Here is a 26,300-nt window from a genome sequence, read left to right on the forward strand (position 1 = left end):
TATGGAATATCATCCCATTAAGTATGTTATACAATATGTGGAACAAAATATACATGTTCTGAAGCACCCAGCCCATAGCCAATTGATAACATTGGCATTTAATTGCGTGACCTCTTGTCAGCTAAAATATTTCTGATATGTAGTACACTTTAGAATAGCATGTAACCTTTGCTCAATGTTAAAATATCCTTTTGATATAGGTATGTTCAGTTGTTACATATGTGATTTTTTTTTTCGAATTTGACAGTATGTGATATTTCTTATCTCATTTCCTACAAATATGTTCAACTGTTTACCAGGAAAAAGTATAAAATATACTAAAACATAATTTAATCTTTAGGCTATATATAGCATAAGAAAGTGGAATCTTTCTATATAACAGTATGCATCTATATACACTATAATGCTATAATGATTATATATAACCAACATGCTTAGGGTGCAACACATTAATGCTTATCATAGCTTCATTGGTAAGATTCCTATAAGATGTGTAATATGTATGTAACAAATTTTGCGTATAAAGAAGAAATTAACTTTGTCCCCAGAAATTTGTTTTGTGGCGAAACTGGACTGGCTGATCATCATATTGATGACCAGCTTTCTCAAAAATTTAAGCATCAGCTAATATTTGGAGGTCTCGGGTTCGAACCCTGGTCTGGTTGCTACATTTTCTGTTATATTGTTACAAAACTGATGACCTTGCATTGCTGTCCCCTATTTCAAGCCTTAATAGGGAGTTAGCTAGACAGACTGGGGGATTTATATACAAACTTGTGAGTTTCTGTTTCTATGTCTTTGTGGGCGAAGACTCAGAGAAAGAAGGGAGGAATGTAGTGGAATTGGACTGGATTGATCAGCTGTGACCAGGTAGGTCAATCAGTCAGTACAGCATCCAGCTAGTGTTCGGTGTAGCAACCACAAATTAAATATGCACATATATAATTGGGATAAACTAGAAATGTCAGTAAAACTGCATACATGCATTTAGATAACCTCTATAGCTACATTAACATATCTAAATGAGACAGGACTGCTAGGATTTTAACCTACAAAACTTTACACAGTTAGTTTTTGAATATAAATTAAGAACAAAGTCAATTGAAAAAAAAAAGATGAAAATCAGAAATTGTCTTGTACATTGTACAATTATAGGATTATATAAAACCTCATGAATGTTGTGCGGTCAACAATAATTACCTGTGCGATGATTGTAAGAACATCTCCTCCCCTGAAACTCAGCTCTCCATTATCTGGATCGCCATCAAAGTCATACAACGCACGGGCCTAGAACATAATTATAAAGCATTATATATATTTACATGTATATGATATAAAACATATAAATGTGAACTAATCACAGAATGTACATAATCACACCAAATATTTGCACTATTGCTTAATAGTTCATAGTAACAATATTAATGTAATCTTGGCCATGGTGAAATAATACTAGAACGGCAGTCGATCATAATAACATAACTCCATGAAACATATAGCTACATTGTAGGTGTACATGTGCAAATGTACAATATTAATGCTGACACTTTAGCTAAATATGTGCAAAATAGATACTAAAATTCATTCAAGTTCTCCTCGCAAGTCAAATAAAACACTTAAGTCATTGTAGATGGACCCTAATGACTTGGTTAAGTGGCCTATTGATGACTAATCAAAACAACAGCAGGGTCATGAGTCGAGGCTATAATATAAGGTGGCATGATCAACTGTTCAGCATGATTGTCACGACTTTTTCATCATTTTAATCATGTTATTTTAACAAACCAATGTCAAACAATTTCATGATCTAATCCTGTTCAATATACATATGTAACTGTTACATTTCACAGTCCCATATAAATTAAACAGTAAACAAAATAAGATTGACACAATTGACTACAGAGCATATCAATCACCTTGGATAATGTATCCGTCTTTACAAAGTGATAAACATCAACAGTTGACTTGACAGAGCTCAAATACAAAAGGGATACAATTGGTACCCAGATATGAAGATTCAGACCACTTATTTTCACTTTGAGATCCCTCACCTTACAAACTTGTACCCTCTCCTAGTTACAACGTACAATTGTAAACATACCTTCATATTTAGATCTATTGAAGGACAATATTTTTAAAGTGATATAATAATTCCCGCTTGTAATGAAATTACGACTTAAATCTACTTTAAAACGATCACACCACCAAAAATAGCCCAACTGACTCAGACGGGGTTTTGCGAAATGACAATCTGCCATTTGGGGGTGGGTCACGATATTAGCCCACTTTCTCTTCTGACCTTTTACTTACTTAGGCAAGTATCACAATAATTCATGTGATGATATAAAGACATTTTGAAAAAGTTTGAGGGTAAATGAGTGTTTAAAACAGAAGCATAACAGTGTAAACATCCAACAACGGTGTAAAGTTCAACTTACCGTGGTCTCCGCCATGACTCAATCTGACACGATTGACTGCGCCCTCTGTAAATACGACCGAAGGGAGGCTACTCTGTTATAGTGGGCCTACAGCAAACTTTCGCATAATACACAGAGTTATCTCCCCTAGGTTACACAACACAGGTCGGGGTAGATCTATATCTTTCTTTTTTTTTTAGATTTTTTTTTTAATTTAGAACAAAATCTCTAAACATAAGTTAATTAAAAACGATGACGCACATTTGTTTTTCTCTTGCATAAATTATGGCCCACCAGTACCTTTCCGAAATTGTACAGTTATAATTTACGAAACGAGATTGATTATCGATAATTTCATAGAATCACAAAAGTTATTATCTTACCGTTAATCCTACACTTATCATCATCTCCTGTACAATATAATTGAGATAAATCAAATTTTAGTTTTTATACCGCGGGTATATGTTTCCCGCTGTTGTCTTATTTTGCCGCGTACGTGATACTCATCCTCGATACTCCAGGGGTTAACTATCACTGACGTTACATCTACCCATGGCTAAATTGAAGACACAGGTAATTTGATCTTGATGTACATCAAAGGGAAATTGTATAACGACACACTGTGTTTATCTTTCACTCTGCAATACTCAAAGAGAATCTCTGCAGCTTGTGATTGGTCAGTTATTTTCTCCCGGACCGCCTCCAGTTTTACTACGCCCGGTCTGGAGTATCGCGAATGACCATCACTGTGTCAGACGGCAAAACAACGACATGAAACGTCACTGTTCAAGGGGGAATCTTGCATTTGGTTTAAGCTGTATTTTCATCTTAATCCATCAATATTATTCTTTTAATGTCAATATTCTTTTATCACATGAACACCCGACTCTCTATATTAGGATTCCTAGAAAGTGTTATTTTGTTTGGAACAGCCCTCTGCCAGTTACAGAACCCATTACAGGCACGTTGTACACCTCACCTTTTCCAAGAATAGAAATGTGTGTATAGTTATATAATTTTCCATCTAAAACATTATTACGTGTATAGACTTCCGTTTTTATCAATTGTAAATGATATTGTCCTCTACAAACTTAGTACAGTGATTATAGAGATAATTTTGTTTGAAACTGAATTCTTATTGAAGAAAAACTAGTACTCTGTCATGTGTTATTTATGACGTCTGTTTCACAGACAAGATTATATATACGTATATGTACGTCGGTCTATCATAATTCTCCAGTTTTAATTAAAAAGGAATCATAAATTATTTTACAAATATACGCACGGACATGGTATTGCATATAGATTATGAAACCGTCCACTTTCATTTTATTGATTTTTTTATTGATCAAAGACAAAGTAAATTTTACATTTGTTGTTATGATTATTCCATTCATTACTCGTTTTCTAGCTTCTGAGGCTCGTTTCTCAACGCCCTTGTTAGGGTAAATATAAAAAAAAATGTATTATACTACTAAAACAGATATTGTCGTTATACCCACACTGGAACATTTCATATCAAAACTGAAGACTCTGTGTGCGACCACAGGCGAGATTGTAGTTTGGTTCTCAAATTTAAAATTATAGTACTGGGAATAGTTTCATGGATATCCTTTAAAGGATTCGCCTAACTTTCAAATTCTCTATAGGATATAGCATTACAAATTTTACGGAAGGCTCCTTAACTAGAAAAAAGTCCTTAACTTTTGCAAAGCTTTTCTGTAGGGAAATTTAAGCTCAAAAATTCCCTAAAATTGTTCGTGAAACTGGGTCGAGTTGTTGTCCGTCCAGTAATTGTCCAAGCTACTCTTGTAAGAATTTACTCTGGTTGCTGATATCACGTCTTCCATGAGATTGTTCCCTATCTTGACAACTCGCAATGCGAAGAATGCTTAAACGAATGTCAGTCTTTGCTTTGTTGTGCATATAGATTTTTAGTGACTGGGTCGAGTTGTTGATCCGTCCAGTAATTGTCCAAGCTACTCTTGTAAGAATTTACTCTGGTTGCTGATATCACGTCTTCCATGAGATTGTTCCCTATCTTGACAACTCGCAATGCGAAGAATGCTTAACGAATGTCAGTCTTTGCTTTGTTGTGCATATAGATTTTTAGTGACTTCTCGTTACTTGATCTAATACATTGTTATTCCAGAGTTTAAGGAAATTTTCTGCATTGTTTTCAATACAAAATACCCGTTAATTTGATCGCGTCAGTCTTTAACTTCGGTATTTGCTAGGTTGCCTAGGCCTTCGTTGACCCGCTTCAATCATATCAGTATATGTTTGTTCTTGTATTGATATCATACTAATTTCCATACTCGAGATATGATGCACACCAACCAAGAACAGACAATAAGGACAGGTGCGCGAACCCGTATCAATTGTATTTGTTTATGTGAAACGGGAAATAAACAAAACCGCAATGTAATTTTATGTTTCTTTCCATTTACACGTGTGTATAAACGCTATGTAAAGTAAGAAATGGTGTTGTTTTAAGTTATCTCCGTGATCATTTCATCTTCTACTTATCAAAAGCATGGATAATCTTTAGTCCAACACGAGACAGGTATGGTTCACTTTTGGTACCTGCTAATGCATTTGGCTTAAAATCTCATATTAATAAAATAGAAGTCATCCTGATAACGACAATGGGATTAATTCATGTACCACGTGCTACCCGATAACGTATATGCGGAACTTGTATCTCCAGTGATTATGGAACGTTAACTCTTTGTAATCTTTCCGCTGAAATGACGTTAGCGCATGATATCTTTTGACGTCATTCCATCACCAATATAAACAATAGTCGTGCACAAACGTTATCGGGTATCACGTGGAACGTGAATGAGTATTAAATTGCAAAACCTTTTACCAGAAGCATTGAAACGAAAATATACCTATACTTTAATAACCAGAGACTTCAATTTCATAGAGATCAATTGGAATTTCATCCAGTCTATGCGTTTCTAGAATCGACAAAAGATCTTTTCCTCAACAAGCATTTGTAGCTTTCTACTAGATATAGAGAGGGTCAAACTGCCAATTGCCTTGGCCTGATGGTTGATGAAGTTGTACATTTACCCGTACTTGGTCATAGTGATCCCTTACTGTTGACTTTTAACCTTCACTTGTATTCAGACACAACAATTAAAACCACAGTGAAAAAGAACTATTTCAAAGTAAACTACGATAACATCAAAGAAGAACTAAGAAACAAAGATTGGCATACTCTCCTAGAGGGAAAGGGAGCAGAGGAATCGTCGAAAGCCTTTGCTGAATTTGTATCAAAATTAGTAGATAAAAACGTACCAATTAGCAAAGACAATCACGACTACCCAAAGTATGGTGGCTTATTTCTGCCATCGAGTTGCCGACGTACGACTTAATGATGTCGACATAATTAAGGTATTATGTCGACATCATATAGGAAGATGTCGACGTAAACAGAAGAATATGTCGACTTACCACATGTACCTGCCCACATAATGATTCCAAGATATTTATGTAGAATGTCGGTAACTCGGCGATTAATCGTGTTTAGCTCGGGTGTGACACCGACTTGTCAGTTATTGATGTCGACATCTAAACTAAAAGATGTCGACATCTGGTCTTGAAAGTGGAAATCAAAGGCCACTCTTTCATGACGCACTGTGTATATGCAGCAAGGTACCATACAGCAGAGATCGACGTTGATTTTGTTAATTCAGGTTTTTATTTATTTGATTTCAAAACTAAAAATTGTGATCCTGCACATCCCGGCCATGCAGCTGTAATTAACCAACGTGTACGTAGCTGTTAGTCCGAGCTGAGGAAGTTAGAGTGCAAGAGGACTCTGCTTTGTACAACGAATTTCCATCCTCTTGGCCATAATTATTTACTAATATAGGGGTATAACCGTGGGTTGAAAATTCGTTTAAAAGCTCTGTGTGTGTTTGTTGATTGGCATTCGTACCAAGTCCATGTAGTACATACCGTACTATACTATATTAAAAGAATGAATGAAAAATTAAAAAAAAATGCAAAACAATGATTTTTTCATGTTTTGTTTTCTTGCGAATCACGAAAAATACCAGTTACGTAATTTAAAAGCCATAACGGTCACAGAACAGGTATACAATACACATTGGGAAACCAGCTTTACTTGTTAACTTGCCCTGTCCATATATAAATACATAAATATTTACATCCCTCGATACACTTATATAAAGGCACAACGAATTTTCCTTACGGTCAACCTTTCGACTAAAAATCCTCCCGGAACGCAGTTTTATTAGGATTTATTAGGACAATTGATGGATGCAGGCTGGAAGCCTCTATATCCATATCAACAATATATACATTCATAAAATAAGTAAATAAATTCCAGTATATCAATGGCTATGATCCTACAATATAGACTATTAGATTTTAAAACAAATGTTTTTCTAGTGTTCATCTAACATTACTTCAAAGTTGTATACAGTATCTGCATCTATAATATGTTGCGGCAATTTATTCCATATGTCTACTATTCTGTTACTGAAGATATTTCTATCTTAATTCGAAATTGCAACGTTTCTTAAAAAATTTCTCAGAGTGACCTGTCGTTCTGCCTGTACTGTCCATTTGCAAAAAGTTCTCAGTTACTCTACGATCATATTATGTTTTTTTTATTTTAAAAAATATTTATAATGTCCCCTCTAGTTCTCCGATGTTGTAAAGTTGGAAGATTTAGTCTTTCTAAGCGTTCCTCGTATGTTAGGTTTTTGAGGTTTTAAGCTCCAAACTCGGGATACATAGATCTGCATCTATTTTTCGTAGTAAAAACACGCGTTCATTGTAGTCAAACGTAGTAAAAAAAAAAGTCACGTGCTTATACTTCATTCATGCCATTGGTCGGAATATACAATTGTATTATGGGTAACTAGTGATCACGTGATTGTGTGTTTACTTCCAAATATGGTGATAGTTTGCTTGCCATTTCTTCGGAAAAAGTGATCTATTTGAAAACATTTGAACTCCAAAATGTTATTAATATTGCATGCATATCATTTTGACTTGCACATATGCACTGTTTACTATAAATAATGAACTGAAATGAGTTATAAAACTGATATTTCCTCGTTTTGTAAATAAATGATATAATGCGAATTTACCAATTCAATAGGTCTAACCGTCTAATCTAGGATCAGCGAAGATCGGCTACTCCCGGCTAAATTCGTAGAATTATAAATTTATATTGATATATAATTACCTGCTTTAGGTTTCAGAACAGATACATATAACACAGAGAAAATAAGATTACTAAATACCAGGTCAGAGAAATCACTATATTTGGAAGTAAACACAATCATGTGATCACTAGTTACCCATATTACAATTCCATATTTATTTCGGCCAATGGCATGAATGAGGTATAAGCACGTGACTTGTTTTACTACGTTTGACTACAAAGAACACGTGTTTTGTGCCATTATTGGGCAAATCCCCCGCGGATCGTGGTTTCATTTACACCATTAGAAATTGCTAAGCAATACTATCATTTCATAGTTTAATTTCCAAATTCTTTCCAAACAAATGGTTAGCTTCCGCGTAGCCCACTTAGCTTTTTGGGAATCTAATACATGTACTTGTACACATGCTAAGGAAAATGATGTGCATGCACGGGCTAATGTGCTAAATTGGGACCTACATTATGCTTCGGTAGGTTCCGCACGAAAATGCCTAGATACTACTGGTTATATTAGTATATCATTTTGTTTGTCAGAATTACTCTTCATAGATTGAAAGGTCTCAAGGCCCTCTACCAATTTTATGAATTTCATGGCCCTGCATGGGGTCTCGGAATTTTCCCCAGGGGAGAGGGTCAAATTTACCATAGTTTATATAGGGAAACACATTTACGAGCATTATTTGCTCGATTTTCATAGGAAATGTAGCAGATGTAATGGAATCAACATAATGACAACAGAATTGTCCGTCTGACTGTGTTTTGAGCTACACAAGCGCGTGGGAGCAGTAGACAGGTAAGTCAAATAGTCAGACTAAATTGAATTTTTACAGCTAAACACTTTGTTGATAGATCAATAATATGAGAGCCATTAAAATTTAATCTGTTGAAAAAGATTTGGTTACATTGTAAATACTATATCACCAATGCTAGGAGATGCGCACGTCAGTAAATGAGTTTATTTTTATTTCAAATTCTTTAAAGCATTGTTGGTTTTTCCTAAGTTGGACATTGAAATGGTGGAAGAAGTTTTTTTCATGTCCTTGACATTGCAGTCTTTACAAAAAAATGAGTCAACACCCAGTGCTTCAAAGCAGAAATATATATATAATTATGTATATGTGTTTCTGTTCAAAGGGTATCAAGGTGATGAAATACAAGTACAAACACATAACGTCAGCTGATGAAGCATATGTACTATGGAAAAGAAAATATATCTGTCTTAATTCTTAAGGATTCAATAATTTGGGCTTTGAAGTTGCATTTTAATGCTAAAAAAAAACAATAAAGAATCCGGAACTTTGATCAAGTACATATGAATGTTTTAAAGATGCTCCATCGCCGATAGAACATAAATGATACACATCATTTGAACAATAATTGGTGTTTAATCGTGTGTATATATGTCTAATTAACACACAAAAAATAAAATAATTAATTACTCTGCAACCAGTACTTCAATTCATATAGGACATAGTGCGACGGAATTTTTTCGGGATGCAATTAATTATTTTTAATATTTTTATCTTCAAGTAAAATGAAAAGCTGAAACTTTTCAATGGTGGTAATGATGTAAAGTCAGTAACTTTTGTAACTGAAGAAAAATTCTAAATCGTCTGCTTTTGTTTTTGATAGATAAAAAAAAATACCATTTGTCAGCGGTGGATCATCTTTAAATGGGAGCATAAAATATTTACATCAAAAGCTTTTTGTGTGAAGTCATGAAAGTTAACATTCTCATAATCTATTAATTTCACAATTTCAGAATAGAAATTATCTGCGATCTTTTCATGGAGGCTGATGTTACAGGACCAGAATCTAAAGGTAGGAAGAAGGGAGACAACCTTCAGCGCCTGTCAACGAGACATTTCTTAGGACACCTTCCATCCAACGGGAACCAAAATCTGTGGGCCAGGTGAGATAGAGCTGTATAGAGCTGTGTTCCATTGTGTTTTGAACCCTGTTTGAATTATATCACACAAAGGCAGAGTTTGTGTTAGCTTACAGAAGGCTTAGAGTAGACTTTGATTGTGAAACATTGATAAATTGAAGATTACATATTGTGCCAGATGTCAAAGTTCATGTATATACTTGAAAATTACTTGAAACATCATCTAATAAATTTGTGTTGAAATTATAATTGACGTTGACCAGGAAATGTCCCAGGCTAATTTTTTGGTTGAATAATGCATGGAAAGTGAATTATAATCTTAACTTTTCCACTTTGTGGAAAATCCCTCAAAACGGATTATCTCCCTTGATTGAAATGACAAACCATGTACATTTGCTAGGATAGTTTTTTTTTTTTTTTTTTTTTTAATTAAAAAAATAAATGCAGATTAAATATATTAATCAAATATGTGTATTAATATAATTTGAAACATGTTTGTTTTGCTGAAAATTTGCAAAAAAAAAAAAAAAAAAAAAAAAAACAATACAAAATATTCATGATCGTAATTTTATTGTTGTTGTTTTTGAACTTGCTGTAAAGTAAGAAAAACCATGTTGTGGAGAAGGAGTTTGTTAGAATTAGAATTGCTTACAAATGGATGAGAGTTGAGAATGAGCAGAAGGCAATAAGGATATATATATCTAACAGTCACCTGAATTTCGATATGCACAGTTATAAATAATGTTTTACTTTTAAACAAATAATAGATATGTCTCAGCCCTGTGACTTGGCACATAGGTCAAGATCATTGATTTGAACAAACTTTGTATCCCTTAATCCCAGCATGCTATGGCCCAATATCATGTCCATGTATGAGGTTCTTGGTTATTAAGAAGATTGTAAATTGCTTACAACAGACACTGGAAGATGCCGGTGTAACGTTGAAAATGGACCTTCGTTGAAAATTGACCTCGGGTCAGTTTTCAACGTTGAAAACGGACCCCGAATGCCGTTGAAAATTTAACATGCCGTTGAAAATTGACAGCGTCTAGGGTCAATTCTCAACGGCAGGTCTGTTGAAAAATGACCGTTGAAAAATGACCTTGGCAAACTCTCAACGGACGGTCTCTTGAAAATGACCTTAGTGCATTCACATATGTAGCTGTTGCACAAACATAATTCTCGAATTCTGTTATCGCCATTCTTAATATAAGCCCCCCCCCCCCCCCTTATGTGCTGATATCTAAATTACGTAATCACCGCGATTTGAAATGAAATTTTGTATTGTTATCATCGTTGTGTTTTGTGTTTTGTGTTGTTGTTATGTTGTGTGTTATTGGTGTGTTGTGTTGTGTGCTGTTGGATGCTATGTGGCTGTATTTTGTGTGGTGTTGTGTTGTGTGTTGTTGTCGTGTGGTTGTGATGTGTGTTGTGTTGTTGTGTGTCGTGTTGTTGTGTGATATGTTGTGTTGTGTGTGATGTTGTGTGTGTCGTGTTGTGTTGTTGTTGTGTTTTGTTGTTGGTGTGTGGTGTTGTATTGTTGTTGCGTGGTTGTGTGTTGTGGTGTTGTTGTGTTGTGTGTTGTGGTGTGGTTGTGTTGTGTGGTGTTGTTGTACAAAAGATGTTATGTGTCAATGGGATCAGACAACAGGCATAGCCTATCTTTGTCTTTTCCTGAGAAGTGTCACTTTTCAACGGGGTCCATTTTCAACGGGTCGGTGTGAAAAGTGCGCTGAAGTTCAGTTTTCAACGGTTTTCGGGGTCATTTTTCAACGTTGAAAAATGACCCGAGGTCAGTTTTCAACGGGGGTCCATTTTCAACGTTACACCGGTCAAAAGACACTTGAGACTTCACTCCCACACGAGGAGATTAATTCAACACGCAACCATATATACTTTCATGTTTTTCTCATAAATCATTACATATAATCCTTGTACACATCCACATCTTTAGACAGTGGCGACGCTAACAGGAAATTAATGAATAAGCAAAATGGCGTGCGAGCGACGAAGGGTCGAGATTTTGGTGTTTGGGGTCCGGGAGTCTCCCCCAGAAAAATATTACGATTTTGAATTGCTGAGGTAATTTTTACGATGTATTGTAATGATTTTTTTGCGAGCGCCGAATGCGCGAGAGTTTGGTGTTGGGGGGGGGGGAGGGGGGGTTCCGGGGGTCTCACCCGGAAACAAAAAAAAATACTATTTAGATGATTTTGCGAGCGCCGAGTGCGCGAGATTTTGGTGTTTTGGGGGTCCGGAGGTCTCCCCCGGGAAAAAAAATATTACGATTTAGAATGGCCAAGATGAGTTTTACGATGTATTTTGAGGATTTTAAAGCGACTTAAAGTTACCTGCTTTTAGAAATTGTAATTGTGAATGCCGTCATATCATTACCGGCTTCACACCTTCAGCACATTGTTGATTAACTCAAAAAATAATGAATTGATTTAATTGTCTTGCTAAGACATATAAACAAATTAAAATTTTAAGAAACATTTTTGAAATAGTAGAATCCCTTGATGGACATTTTTAGTCTTGTTCATGTATATTGAATCTTTATTGTTAAAGGTTTGAACGTAACGTGATTGAACGTTTTAGGAAATGTGCCGCAAAGCTGCAAAAATTTCTAAAATGAAGTACGAAAAATGTGCAGGAGAACCCTTTTCTTCCTACGCCCCTGCAGCTGCAAGTTTAATTAACTTGGTACCCACTACTGACTGATGTAAATCATGCCAATAAAAGGTGGATCTTTTCTCTATTTCTGTAATTCTTTACTTTTTTCTTTCCTCTTGGAAATGTTTTATAACATAGGAAAACTAAAAATGAAGTCTATTTATTTAAATAGCAGTAATAGCCACCTGTCAGCCATGTTTTTTGTTTTCTGATTGGTCACCTGAGTTCGGATACAGAATGAAACAAAGACATACACCGTATATAAGCACCATATATTGGCCTATCAGGCCCATGAAATCAGTCAGTGATGATATCAATTTAACCTTTTAATCTATGAAGAGTATTTGATTCCATTATATCTGTTACATTTCATATGAAAATTGAGCAAATAATGCTCATAAATGTGTTTCCCTATATAAACTATGGTAAAGACCCTATCCCCTGGGGACAATTCTGAGACCCCAGGGCCATAAAATTCACAATATTGGTAGAGGGCCTTGAGACCTTTCAGTATATGAAGAGTATTTCTGACAAACAAAATGATACATTTTCTTACGGAACCTACCGAAGCACAATGAGTTAGGTCCTAGGTCCCAAATTACCAGGCGTGAAGCTGCCATGTAAGCACATAAGCCCGTGCATGCACATCAGTGTCCTTAGTATGTGTACACATGTATTAGATTCCCAAAAAGCTAAGTGCGCTACACGGAAGCTTATAACTATTTGTTTGTAAAGAAAATAAACAATTATATGATAGTATTGCTTAGCAATTTCAAATGGTGGAAATGAAACCACGATCCGCGGGGGATTTGCCCAATAATGGCACAAAACACGTGTTCTTTGTAGTCAAACGTAGTAAAACAAGTCACGTGCTTATACCTCATTCATGTCATTGGCCGAAATAAATATGGAATTGTATTATGGGTAACTAGTGATCACATGAGTGTGTGTGTTTACTTCCAAATAGAGTAATTTCTCTGACCTGGTATTTTAGTATATATAATTTGGCCTTTTGACGAAGATCTTATTTTCTCTGTGTTATAAAAAATGTATGTATCTGTTCTGAAACCTAAAGCGGGTAATTATATATATATCAAGATAAATTTATAATTCTACGAATTTAGCCGGGAGTAGCCGATCTTCGCTGATCCTAGATTTGACGGTTAGACCTATTGAATTGGTAAATTCGCATTATATCATGTATTTACAAAACGAGGAAATGACAATTTTATAACTCATTTCAGTTCATTATTTATAGTAAAACAGTACATATGTGCAAGTCAGAATCATATGCATGCAATATTAATAACATTTTGGAGTTCAAATATTTTCAAATAGATCACTTTTTCCGAAGAAATGGCAAGCAAACTATCACCATATTTGGAAGTAAACACACAATCACGTGATCACTAGTTACCCATAATACAATTGTATACTCCGGCCAATGGCCTGAATGAAGTATAAGCACGTGACTTTTTTTTACCACGTTTGACTACAAAGAACGCGTGTTTTTACTACAAAAAATAGTCCCGGCAGGACCAAAGGTTGAATCTGGCTATTAAGACCGTAACAAAAATTCATTGTGCCTTTATATAAGTGTATCGAGGGATGTAAATATTTACCTATATATATATATATATGTATTGACAGGGCAAGCTAACAAGTGAAGCTGGTTTCCCAATGTGTATTGTGTACCTGTACTGTGACCTTTATGGCTTTTAAATTACGTAACTGGTATTTTTCGTGATTCGCAAGAAAATAAAACATGAAAAAATCATTGTTTTGCATTTTTTTAATTTTTCATTCATTCTTTTAATATAGTATAGTACGGTATGTAGTACATAGACTTGGTACGAATGCCAATCCACAAAACACACACACAGCTTTTAAACGAATTTCCAACCCACGGTTATACAATGTACCCCTATATTAATAAATAATTATGGCCAAGAGGATGGAAATTCGTTGTACAAAGCAGAGTCCTCTTGCACTCTAACTTCCTCAGCTCGGACTAACAGCTACGTACACGTAGGTTAATTACAGCTGCATGGCCGGGATGTGCAGGATCACAATTTTTAATTTTGAAATCAAATAAATAAAAACCTGAATTAACAAAATCAACGTCGATCTCTGCTGTATGGTACCTTGCTGCATATACACAGTGCGTCATGAAAGAGTGGCCTTTGATTTCCACTTTCAAGACCAGATGTCGACATCTTTTAGTTTAGATGTCGACATCAATAACTGACAAGTCGGTGTCACACCCGAGCATAAACACGATTAATCGCCGAGTTACCGACTTTCTACATAATTATCTTGGAATCATTACGTGGGCAGGTACATGTGGTAAGTCGACATATTCTTCTGTTTATGTCGACATCTTCCTATATGATGTCGACATAATGCCTTAATTATGTCGACATCATTAAGTCGTAAGTCGGCAATTCGATGGCAGAAATATGCCACCATACCAAAGCTATCTGTCCCTTGAGACAAGCTAGCTAGAGACAACATCCAGGATCAAGGGAAAATATCGAAAGTGGTTAAAACATTAACATCAGAAACTTGAAATGAATTCAAATTAGTGAGGAACAAGGCTGAATCCTACATTAGAGCGTCTATTTCACTTTGAACGTAATCTACCCAATTACAAAAAGAAAAATCAAAACAGTTCTGGAAATATATACGACCTAAAATTAAAACAAGACAATCCATAGGAGATGGTGTGACAGCAGAAACAAGACCAATATGTTTAACGAACATTTCTCTTCAAAGTTAAACCAGACGGAGACCTATCTACTTTCACAACAAGAAACTTCCTCCCTGCATTGTAATGACTAAACGTCATAAAAATCAGCAATCTTGAAACTGAATCCAAATAAATCTAAGGCATAATTAGGGCTTAACCCAAATTGATTTCAGAAATATCTGATGAACTAATTAAGTCACTAGAAACCAATAGAAATATCATTACCATCGGACTAGAAGGTTGGCCACGACTAAGATCCGTGGGGTTACCAAACCTTGAGTGTCGGCGAAAACGTTCAGATGACGTTACTCTAGGAAGGTCTTGAAGCCCTAACCTAAAATCGCCGGTTTAACTGGAGAGTCGTAGTCTACAACTTGTAGATATTTGGAACAATTTACTAGAAAATGTAGTATCTGCAAAGTATGTGAATTTTTTTAAAGTATGCCTTTACCAGCCCTAAAACAATGAACCCTCCAAATTCTTTCCTAGATGTTTCAGTGTTACATAATCGATTAACTGGTCACTATGGATACGTCTCCAGAAGCCAGGAGGCTTATATTGACACTACATGCTTAGGCGTAGCGTTTTAAGTAAACGAAGCACGAAACCATTTGTCCTTACATTTCGTGGAGATTTATATTAACCATCGTTCATTGATTTTAAGCGTTTTGTTACTTGTATTTGCGATATTCACTAAAATTCCAACCTAACATTTATTGTAGTCTATCAATATTGTACATGTACTCGGGTATGAACTAGTCTGGTAACATATACGTTATTGTCGACATGTACTGGAAGTGATATTACCCATATTTCGTTGACCATTCAATAATCAATACCGTCTTTGAAACGTATTTAATAGAACATATTATGCCATAAATACATTATACTTGTGCTGATTCTACTCGCTGAAAAAATGTTTAAAATATGGCATGCATTTTTGAATTTCAAATAAATTTTGCTTTTTCTTTATAGTTATACTTTCCTAGAAACCGGTGACTTTCAATAATCACTTTATAAACACAAAATATTATTTAGTAACTTCCCTGGATTTGTGTATGATCTGCTGATAGCGACACAAATTAGTAATTTGTTCTGTATCACACATACGTTGATAGCTTTATCGGAACAAGACATGATATCTTATCTGGGGTGGCTTTAAATACTATTCGAAAGGCGTGGGTCCATGTATATTTTGTGCTAATTTATAATTTTGAAAATGAATTCAATAAATAACACGAAATCTATTCAATAATAAGGGAAGCTATCGCTAGATGTAAAAGATGATATCATTTGTAAGAGTGGCCTCCCCTGATATATTCCTGATGGTAGAGGATAAAGTAAGAATCAAACATTTTGCCCGATACAATGGTTCATGATCTAGTTGATAATATTACTAACACTTCGCTATATCATTTTAAACATTAATGTTAAATACGTAATCATATATGAAATCCGTTTGCGTGTTGCGAATAAAAACAATGTAGATATTTTTCTTTTAAAGCACAATAAGAAAACAATATCACCGGAATATTATAGCTACATATTTTATTCAATAAAGCATAAAAATGATAATGATGATGATGATGATGATATGATGATGATTCATTATGATGATAATAATGATGATGATGATGATTGATGATGATAATGATGATGATGGTGGTGGTGGTGGTGGTATTTCGATTACAAAAATATATTTTTTTTATATGACAAACCGTTATATATTAATTCAACTAAATAATTATTATTGCATGCATGATTAATGTAAAAATGTCTTGTCATGACCAATATATATACAATGCGTTTAAAGATATTTGAATTCAGTTCAAACAGTGCCCGAGGTAGTTGATGTAGGTTTCTGTGATAGGACTTTGTACAGTCGGAAAGTGCAAACCAGGCATACAATCTAGATAAAAAAAAAAAGATGAATTAGAAAAATAATATTACAGAGTGTGTTTCTACAATGAAAAGCGATGACAATTGAAACTTAACATTTGTGATAGAACAAATTAAATCGTTAATAAGCACTGAAATCCACACATCAATTATTTGAATTAAAAAATAAAATCGTGTACAATGATACCGGAATAGATAGGGATTCGGATAAGACAAAGCAATGTTTTGACAGTAGTGATGTATATTACTTCAAGTTTAAGCATGATATTATGGTTTGTGCTACCAGTTTTTACTATTAATATTTTTGCAAATACGAATATTTGCGATATTTCGTTATTGTTTTCTTAAATGACTTTTTGTTTAACTGTTAAGGAGTATAAAGAGAAAGTGACACGCAGAGGTATTTTTCCCACCGGAAGAAGTTTTTTTTTAATTTAGAAATTCCATGTCACTTACCACATGTCATATAATATGCTTGAGAAGTAAAATGAAAGCTCTATAAAACGTGTCACAGTAGCATCTCATGTATGGAACAGATATGCGATGTAAAACAACACCCACTATCATCTTTTTCTAAAATTTCACGCGTCATAATTGTTTTCTTTTCAAATTTAAATGTAGTTGTATAAATATACCAGAATCTGTTCTGTCATCACTCGGCGTCCGAGCTGACAGTCCGGACGTGGTTTATAATGTGATGATGTATGATAAGGTTAGACGTGTTATAAGGTGACAAGTACAACGCTTAACTCACTAGGGAACAATACAAAACTTTTATGATGCATGGTGTAAAAGTTTGCGTGAAATCACCATTAATGGACCTATATCTAAAATCAAACTATTAAAATTGTTTGCGATTCAATAGGCCAATTTTGAATAATGAATTTGTTATGAAAAATGTATTCCATTATGTCATAGCTATATTTCAAAGCTATTGTTTTTTTATAACATTAAACGATATATATATATATATAATTATGTCCACATATGCCTAACACCAGACAGATTTTAATACTGGTATTATAATTTTGATTCAAAATACTGGGAAAAAAATGCTGAAAATCCTTTTTCCAAAAAATACATGCGAACCGTTTTACAAATATCACATACATTTTAACATATTGATAAAAGTAACAGATAATTTAATAACCTTGGCGTGTCAAATGATTCGATAAAAACATGGATTTTCATACTGTATAAAAGAAAACATGAATGCAATATTAATTGTACCTGCTGCCCCTATTGCATGATCGTAAAAGGCGACTAAATTTAGGATCTTATCTTTTCTCTTCTTCCTAACTGACTTTATCTTTCCTAATGCCTCCCTTGGCATCGCCTCACTTTTGGCCTTGAGTTGAGCGTTCGCCCCTGTGAGGAAGGCTCTGGGTTCTGTCCCCTGGCCGAGACACACCAAAGTCTATAAAAGTGGTAGTTTCTGCTCCTGCTTAGCGCTCAGCATACAGGGAGTGGGACGGCTGGTTCGCCCGTTGTCAGTATAATGTAACCGGTTGGGGTGTGTTGCTTGGTGTCTTCGGCGGCATGCTTCAGTGATATAGCACTATAAAAAGGGCAATAGTTCCACTATACAAGAAGACACAACACGAATATACCGCAGTCTCCCAAAACACGCACCTCGCACAACATACACGCAACACTACGCATACATGGGAGGCCGTCCTTACATGACCATAGCTGTTAATAGGACGTTAATAAATCAAACAAACAAACAAACAAAGGATGCAATATTAATTAACTTGATTTGTGTACATGCGGTCCAAATCGAGCAGATTTAGCCAATAGTAAGTAAGTAGACTGGAAATTAAAATACCTTCCAATCCAAAAAAGAAAAAAAAATCACACACTCTTGAGTATTTTTTAATTGCTAGTCTCTAAGGTATAGCGTTAATGAGAATTTCCTCCGTCTCCATGAATTGCTGTTTGTTAAGCGTATCTTACATCTGAAGTTTTATAGTTGCCTACGGGAACTCTCATTAATGTTATGTTTTTTCTTTAAAGTACATCCTGTTTTTATTGACTATTCTACACCCTCGAGAAATTTAAGAATCCATTTATCTATTTGTTGGTGTTATGCTTATATCTTTTTAAAAACATAAATGATGCTGTTACATATGATTATTGTACTTATTTTGGCGGATTCATTTTAGCGCAGAATTAGTTTTAAACTGGATAGTGGAATGAACAATTCGCACTCTCGAATTTGTTGCTATAGAGTTAGAAAATTTAATTTGCATGAGCATGCTTTAGCCTATTCTAACCTATCAGAATGACTTACCTTTGTCTCACTCCATCAGTGCTGACGGAGTGAAACGAAGGGGAGTAACTCTGATAGATAAAGCTGACGGAGTGAAACGAAGGGAAGTAACTCTGATAGATAAAGCTGACGGAGTGCAACGAAGGGAAGTAACTCTGATAGATCAAGCTGACGGAGTGAAACGAAGGGGAGTAACTCTGATAGATCAAGCTGACGGAGTGAAACGAAGGGCAGTAACTCTGATAGATCAGACCGACGGAGTGAAACGAAGGGCAGTAACTCTGATAGATCAAGCTGACGGAGTGAAACGAAGGAGAGTAACTCTGATAGATCAAGCTGATGGAGTGAAACGAAGGGAAGTAACTCTGATAGATCAAGCTGACGGAGTGCAACGAAGGGAAGTAACTCTGATAGATCAAACTGACGGAGTGAAACGAAGGGGAGTAACTCTGATAGATAAAGCTGACGGAGTGAATCGAAGGGGAGTAACTCTGATAGATAAAGCTGACGGAGTGCAACGAAGGGAAGTAACTGATAGATCAAGCTGACGGAGTGAAACGAAGGGGAGTAACTCTGATAGATAAAGCTGACGGAGTGAATCGAAGGGGAGTAACTCTGATAGATCATGCTGACGGAGTGAAACGAAGGGGAGTAACTCTGATAGATCAAGCTGACGGAGTGAAACGAAGGGCAGTAACTCTGATAGATCAGACCGACGGAGTGAAACGAAGTGCAGTAACTCTGATAGATCAAGCTGACGGAGTGAAACGAAGGAGAGTAACTCTGATAGATCAAGCTGATGGAGTGAAACGAAGGGAAGTAACTCTGATAGATCAAGCTGGCGGAGTGAAACGAAGGAGAGTAACTCTGATAGATCAAGCTGATGGAGTGAAACGAAGGGAAGTAACTCTGATAGATCAAGCTGATGGAGTGAAACGAAGGGGAGTAACTCTGATAGATCAAGCTGACGGAGTTAAACGAAGGGAAGTAACTCTGATAGATCAAGCTGACGGAGTGAAACGAAGGGGAGTAACTCTGATAAATCAGAATGGTTTTAGCGCAAAACTTCAAACGCGAAAAGCGCTAAATTATAATCACTGTAGTTTACTGTATATTGAAAACACAAGATAAAAATTAAAATACTATCACAACTTTAGAACATTTATTGGAAAGGTTTATTTTTACTTTACATAGCGTGTATCTCCCGTTCAAGATCACAGTTGATATAATGATTAATACTTTCAAGCTTATCTATTCAGACGAATTGACGAATTGTATAAATAATTACTTACTTCCAGTGCAGCTAAACCTGCGGTAGCTCCGAAAGCCATAACGCTATTTTGTTTGTACCACACCATAAGGATATCATGACAGCCCTAAAACAAGACATTTAACATCAATAAATATTCTGTAACCTCCATGAATTATTAATGACATAAAATGTGGAAACTTGAAAGAACATTTGAATCTACTGTTTCGTTTGGTTTAAACATTTTAATGTATTTGCATTTATATGGTCAATCTTGGGAACATTTCAGTTAGGAACCGACCATTGTTGTATATATATGTGATACATACACAAACTACTATTCCTATATTGACACTTCAATAGAAATCGAGCCGAACACATTTAACCTCAATGAGGACGAAATGATTGAATTTCTATGGATAATAGAATACCATTATCTAACTTCAGGCAAAAAATCCGTGATTTATTCTTATTTTGCTTTGCTTTTCTTTTTACATTTTTTTTATTTTACTTTTATTTTTTTACATCGTCAAACCACCTGTTTCAGACTATCAACTCACCGTTTCGTGCCAAAAGCCCGGCGTCATAGACTGACAAAGAAATGTATTGGTGGGTTTAAGATCATCCAGATCCTTCACTGCTACCACACAACAGCTGTCTGGCATTTTGGTTTTTGACTGAAAGTGATAACAGAAATTTTATATTCAATAATATAAAATAGCGATTGCTTTTTGTTGGTTGCATTCAAACTCTGATATACAATGTATTTATAAATGTTCAGATATACAATACTGTAGTCTTGTCTAATGATATATGCCATTACCATTTATCAAAATTTTGACCAAGAAAACTTTGCTTGACAATATCAAATTAAGAAAGATATCGGTATTTGTCATGGTTTTACAATATTCATACTACACCATTAGGTTCGTATCCGCCTAGAAAAGGTAAGTAAAACATTCTAAACGCATCATATCGCTTAAACACGCAGCATATCGCTTACACAATCGTCAAGCATGGATGGAAATATGCAATCGGTACACGATAAATTAAATTACAGGTTTAGAAATAGGAATTACTTACATCTGATGTGGCATTCCACCAAGCACTATATTTATAATCGTCCTGACTGACACAGCCACAGCACTCCATCTAAAATAAAAGTATATACATATATAATACAGTGTTTTACTCATTCTTCATCTTTTCACGAATGCAATTATTTTCAAAATCCCCTAAAATTAGAAAATGAACCTCTTTTTTTCCAACAATTTTAAGCAAATGCACATCATAAATGTTAATTACATACATCTATTGTCATAACATCGTTTGCATTAGGGTACATAACGTTATGCTATCCATTACAAAATATTTTGTCATATCGTTTAATGCCTATCATCTTCCTTAGATAACCCAATCATATCCATCACATATCATCTTCAAATCATATCCATAAACGTGTCTCAGATTCAAAGAAAAGTATATGATTCACCACAATATGGTGTTTCAAAATTTATCATTCAACAGGAAGATTGTGGTGATAATTTATCACACACAAGTTATTCTCCCACATCTTTGGCCAATTAACTTGTTCGTGATACATGTTTATTGCACCAGTGCATAAGAAAGTCTAATAGATATGCCAAACTGGCTACATTAGGGTAGCCATTTCGTGCATTATGATGTCATAAAACATAGGACCAACAATCTAATCAAGCAGTAGAAAACGTAATCTTTGTCAGCAAATAAGTTCTCAGAAATGATTAAAACTATCGACACAGTGCCAGGTTTTATCTAATTTTAAGTAACAACTTGGATAAAGTATACCGTTCATTGGCACCCCACATGTCCTTTACACTTACCTCCACCTGTAGCTGGTCCCAGGCTCTAGCCACTAGTGTATCGGGCTTGTAAGCATCATGTAAACTCGACTTCAGGTGATCCAGCACTACGGTTTGTACCTGCAATAGTCATACCATCCAGGGGATTGAAATCAGGCTTATCTGTGCTAGATGATGAGAGCCGACAATATGTCAGCTTTAGCAAACATTTGGAACGCTTTGTTTGTATATGAACTGGCTACGAGATGAGGAAGAAACCCCTCACTAAAAGTATTACGTTCAATTAGCAGTCTTGGATGTTCTCCTTGTTGATGAAATGATTTTGTGGTTATTTCCTCCAATTTGAGGAATATGAGACAACTTAATTGGTTCCGACTCGAAATTTGTGTGTAAGTGTGTATGTGGGGGAGGGGGGAGAGAAATACTTATAAAAATAACTTCGTTAGTTTCCTCAATGTTATATGCAGCATTTGTTAACACTGGTATATAGCAGAATCTTACCCCGTCCGTAACTGCCGCCATTAATGGAATAGACGGCATATCCTTCTGTGATACAACTACCATCGTTACCATGACAACTTGGAGAGTCAGAACCAGCCCCAGACCACCTAAAACCTATATCAAGAAACACGTAAAGGTTAAATTTCGCTATTTCGAAGTAAATAAAAAAATAAAGTAAATAAAATGCACCATTGAAATTAAACTTCTGTTTTGAAAATAAAGATTGAGTGGCTCTTGTATATGACATTTTTTGTTTCTTTGTAACTTTGAAATAATGATATTTCCCCAAAAATTGAATTGTATTTACAACAGTTACCTGCAGAACAAATCCATAATAATCTGTATTCGTATTTGGCAAACGTCCTACTGAATTATGAATGATAATAGTAATTACATCGATGTGTATAATTATTTAATTAGATAACGTTGTCTTAAGTAAACGTTCGTGATCCTCACCATTTTGAGTAGATATGTTTTCACTTTCAGGGCGCCTACACAGCTACACAGACTGACAACCACTACGGACCCCCCGATGAAGCACAGACCGTAGCAATAGTACTGGAAGTTGTCATCACTAGGGTTCTTCTTGGTCACGTCCACAAACATCTTGGCTTCTCCGTCCATCATGTTGAGGACTCCCAACCCCAACACACCAACGCCAGCCAACTGAAAGATTATCCCAGTCCAATTATATATGTTATTCATGTGTTACAGACCAACGCCAATACAATCATTTGATACACAAGTGTACATGAATTTTGTGTTGTAATGCGGTGTTTACGCGTGTCGACATTTCCGAGCAGGCCAACATTTGTTTTTCGGCAAACATAATAATGTCAAATTTATGAATAAAGTAACTCTTGTTGGTTATTACTTTCTAGGCTAGACTTGCTTTACCATTGTTTATCATCGATTACTATATCAGTCATTATACCTACGAGTGCAACAACTAATTTTAACAAAAAAAAATATGATAAAGAACCATGAATCGGAGTAACCAAATAGAAATTAAAAGATTTTTTTTTAATTTAAAAGAGTTCGCTAAATATACATTTTCCTGAAAACTTACCAAAACGAGAACGCTAGAAAGCAGAGCCATTATCTTTGATACTTTAACTTTCTTCTTCTCCTTCGCTGTTTGCTTTATATTCTTTAACAGCTCGGCACTTGGTTTGGTGACAGGTTTTGGTTTCGGTGGCGGGTCAGCTGTCAAAACATTAATGATGTTTCTGATGTCATCATTTCCTTGAAATAGTGTCGGTAAAAATCATGAACGAGTCCGTTTAAATCCGTTAAATGTTTCTTTTAATTGAGTGCGTTTGGGTTCTTATCTAGATTAACATAATGTTTTAATCTACGATTTTATGACGAAACATCGAGTCGTTTGCTGTTTAGAAGCATTTAGTTATGCCCATCAGGCCAGAACATTAGAAAAAATATATGCTTTAGATAACATATTTTAGTTTTGGATATTTTTTCTTACCTTTTATTGACTTATCTTCTACGGAGTCTGCTACACTTTCCTCCGGAACAGTCGACAAACATTTCTCATTCCCTGATTTCTCCTTTAAAGCACTTTGTACTTTTGCTTCCGTTGCAGCCATTAATGCATCCATTCCGATAGAGGCTAAATCAGTATAAGGATAACTAGTAAGATTGACGGGTAGTGACTGACGCCTACGGGCCAAGTAGGACTGATCAGGGAGGATATTCTCGGCAACATTCAGAGGTCCAGCATCAACACATAGACTCTGACGCCTTGCGTTGACGCTATTGTAACAGTTTGGATGAGAGTCAAAATCAGGATGTAACGATCCTCTTCTGTGTCTGTTGCTTTGAATGTCTGATTCGCCACTCAGTGATCCCCTCTGTGATGCGTTTATTGTGACGCTCATTCTACGACCGTTTGCGTCCTGTAGAATGCACGGCCCTGGCACGGGCTCTTTCGGTAGGTCGACCGAAAGTCTCGGAGATAAATTGTCTCTATTTTCCTGAAAATACCCTTGGTTATTTTGAAAGGTGGTGTTTAGATTGTGATGTATCGTTTGTTTAGGTAAATCGTCATCGAACATCATTCCGGTAGGTTCTTGTACGTGTCGCCCTCGCAGCGCGTTTGTTTGCACCATTAATTTGTCTTCTACTCTGTCGTAGTGAGCAGATGCAGCCCCAATGCTACCCATGGGGCCTACGGTCCTAGCAGCTAATGCTATGTCGGCTGGATCAGTCGTACTATTGGAGATATAACTCTTGATTGTAGCCACCGAACTATTACGACTCTGTACACCCGTTGTATCAGAGCATGCGGATGACTGTACGGGAAGAAACCGCTTCATTATCCCAGAGTGCCTTTGTGGAACTGGCTGGAAAGCAGACGACATTCGTCTGCCGGAGATGATAGGTAACAGTGCGTCGGTGGAGTTGCAGCTTCCCGCGGAATATCCACTGTTTAATGTCTCTGTATCTGTGGTGAGAATTTCTGGAGAGGCATGTCGTAATGGATATTTCGTTGGATCATCATCCATTCCCTGCTTCACTGCAGAAAGCACATTTTCTGTTATGACGCTTTTAAGATCGTTCATCGATATTTTTAACAATAATCCATCAGATTTGTTGCCAGCGTTTTGCCGTATGGTCCAATTATCATCGACTTCAGATAATAAGGATTTCTTACCTTTCTTGGGTTTATTTTGCTTTCTACTTCGTGTTGACTGGTCTGGCATTTTCTCGGGAACAGAACTATCTGAACTATTGCTGTCCCAGCCTGTGTCTTGCTTCCTCTCTCGTGTGTGTTCCTTGCCCGAACCACATTTGCCTTTCCCCTTTCGTCCTCTGGGATACTTTACCTGTTTCCGTTGAGAATGTTTACCTTGGTCATGCTCACGCTTATTCGTAGAAAACGATTCAAATTCTCTTTCGCGTTTCTTCCCTGACCATGATGCAGATTTACTGTCCCATCTCTCGTCAGAAGAAGACCTGTGCCTTCTCCTGTGTCTCTTTTCGACCTTCCTATACTCAATTGTGTTGTGAGTCGACGCACTCGAAAAGCTCCAATCCGAATCATCGGACAATTCCTCTCTTTGTTCTCGGGAAAGCCGAGGATGTCGCTTTGGTGTGTTTGGTGAACATTGGTGATTTCGTCTCCGTCTTTGTGATTTCTCATTGTCAGATTCGTAGGAATAACCAGTTCTTTTCTTGGTGTTTTTGGATCTACCTTTCATAGTCCAGAACTGTTTATAACCTTTTGATTTTTTATTGTCTCTATCGTCGTAGTCTGGAGCAGGCGTTATAACCACGCTACAGTCTCTATCAGAGTCATAGTTGTAGGAATGTGTATTTGTGGAGTGATTTGGTTGATAAAGTGCATTCACGTCTTGTCTGCCGAACGAAAATTTTTCCCAGAAAGGCAGCTTCCGGAAACTTAACATTTCACCTGCAAACAAAAAGAAAAAAAAACAATATCGCTATTATTATATCAAGTAAAAGAGTGAGATCGGATATAAATTTCTTTTGGTGGACACTCTTACCAATTCCATAATGCTATCTCACAGAAATAAACCACCAGATGTACTGGACAGCACACCCCAACCGGTCACATTATA

The 26,300-nt window shown here is 35.9% G+C and overlaps 2 protein-coding genes across 3 annotated transcripts in view; both read right to left on the reverse strand.

Moving 5' to 3' along the window:
• The window catches only part of LOC138329534 (sorting nexin lst-4-like), a 40,246-nt gene extending 37,307 nt beyond the window's left edge, over positions 1-2,939 (reverse strand). The window contains exons 1-2 of one of the 2 annotated variants that reach the window (XM_069276595.1): positions 2,439-2,939; positions 1,201-1,287 (exon numbers count right to left, since the gene is read on the reverse strand). In XM_069276595.1, coding sequence (XP_069132696.1) covers positions 1,201-1,287; positions 2,439-2,453 — 102 coding nt within the window. In that variant the 5' untranslated portion in view covers positions 2,454-2,939. The remainder of the gene's footprint in view (positions 1-1,200; positions 1,288-2,438) is intronic. The other variant, XM_069276596.1, reaches the window with a different exon arrangement.
• Positions 2,940-16,532: 13,593 nt separating this feature from the next.
• LOC138328807 (uncharacterized) lies at positions 16,533-26,268 on the reverse strand. Its single transcript, XM_069275545.1, has 9 exons — positions 24,185-26,268; positions 23,771-23,907; positions 23,158-23,367; positions 22,702-22,815; positions 22,222-22,320; positions 21,443-21,511; positions 20,920-21,036; positions 20,403-20,486; positions 16,533-16,848 (listed from the first exon to the last, which is right to left on the reverse strand). Exons 1-9 carry the CDS (start codon positions 26,124-26,126, stop codon positions 16,768-16,770), a joined length of 2,853 nt encoding a protein of 950 aa, XP_069131646.1. The 5' UTR covers positions 26,127-26,268; the 3' UTR covers positions 16,533-16,767.
• Positions 26,269-26,300: the final 32 nt, after the last annotated feature.

This window comes from Argopecten irradians, chromosome 8 (genome assembly GCF_041381155.1).
Source record: "Argopecten irradians isolate NY chromosome 8, Ai_NY, whole genome shotgun sequence".
NCBI lineage: Eukaryota > Metazoa > Mollusca > Bivalvia > Pectinida > Pectinidae > Argopecten > Argopecten irradians.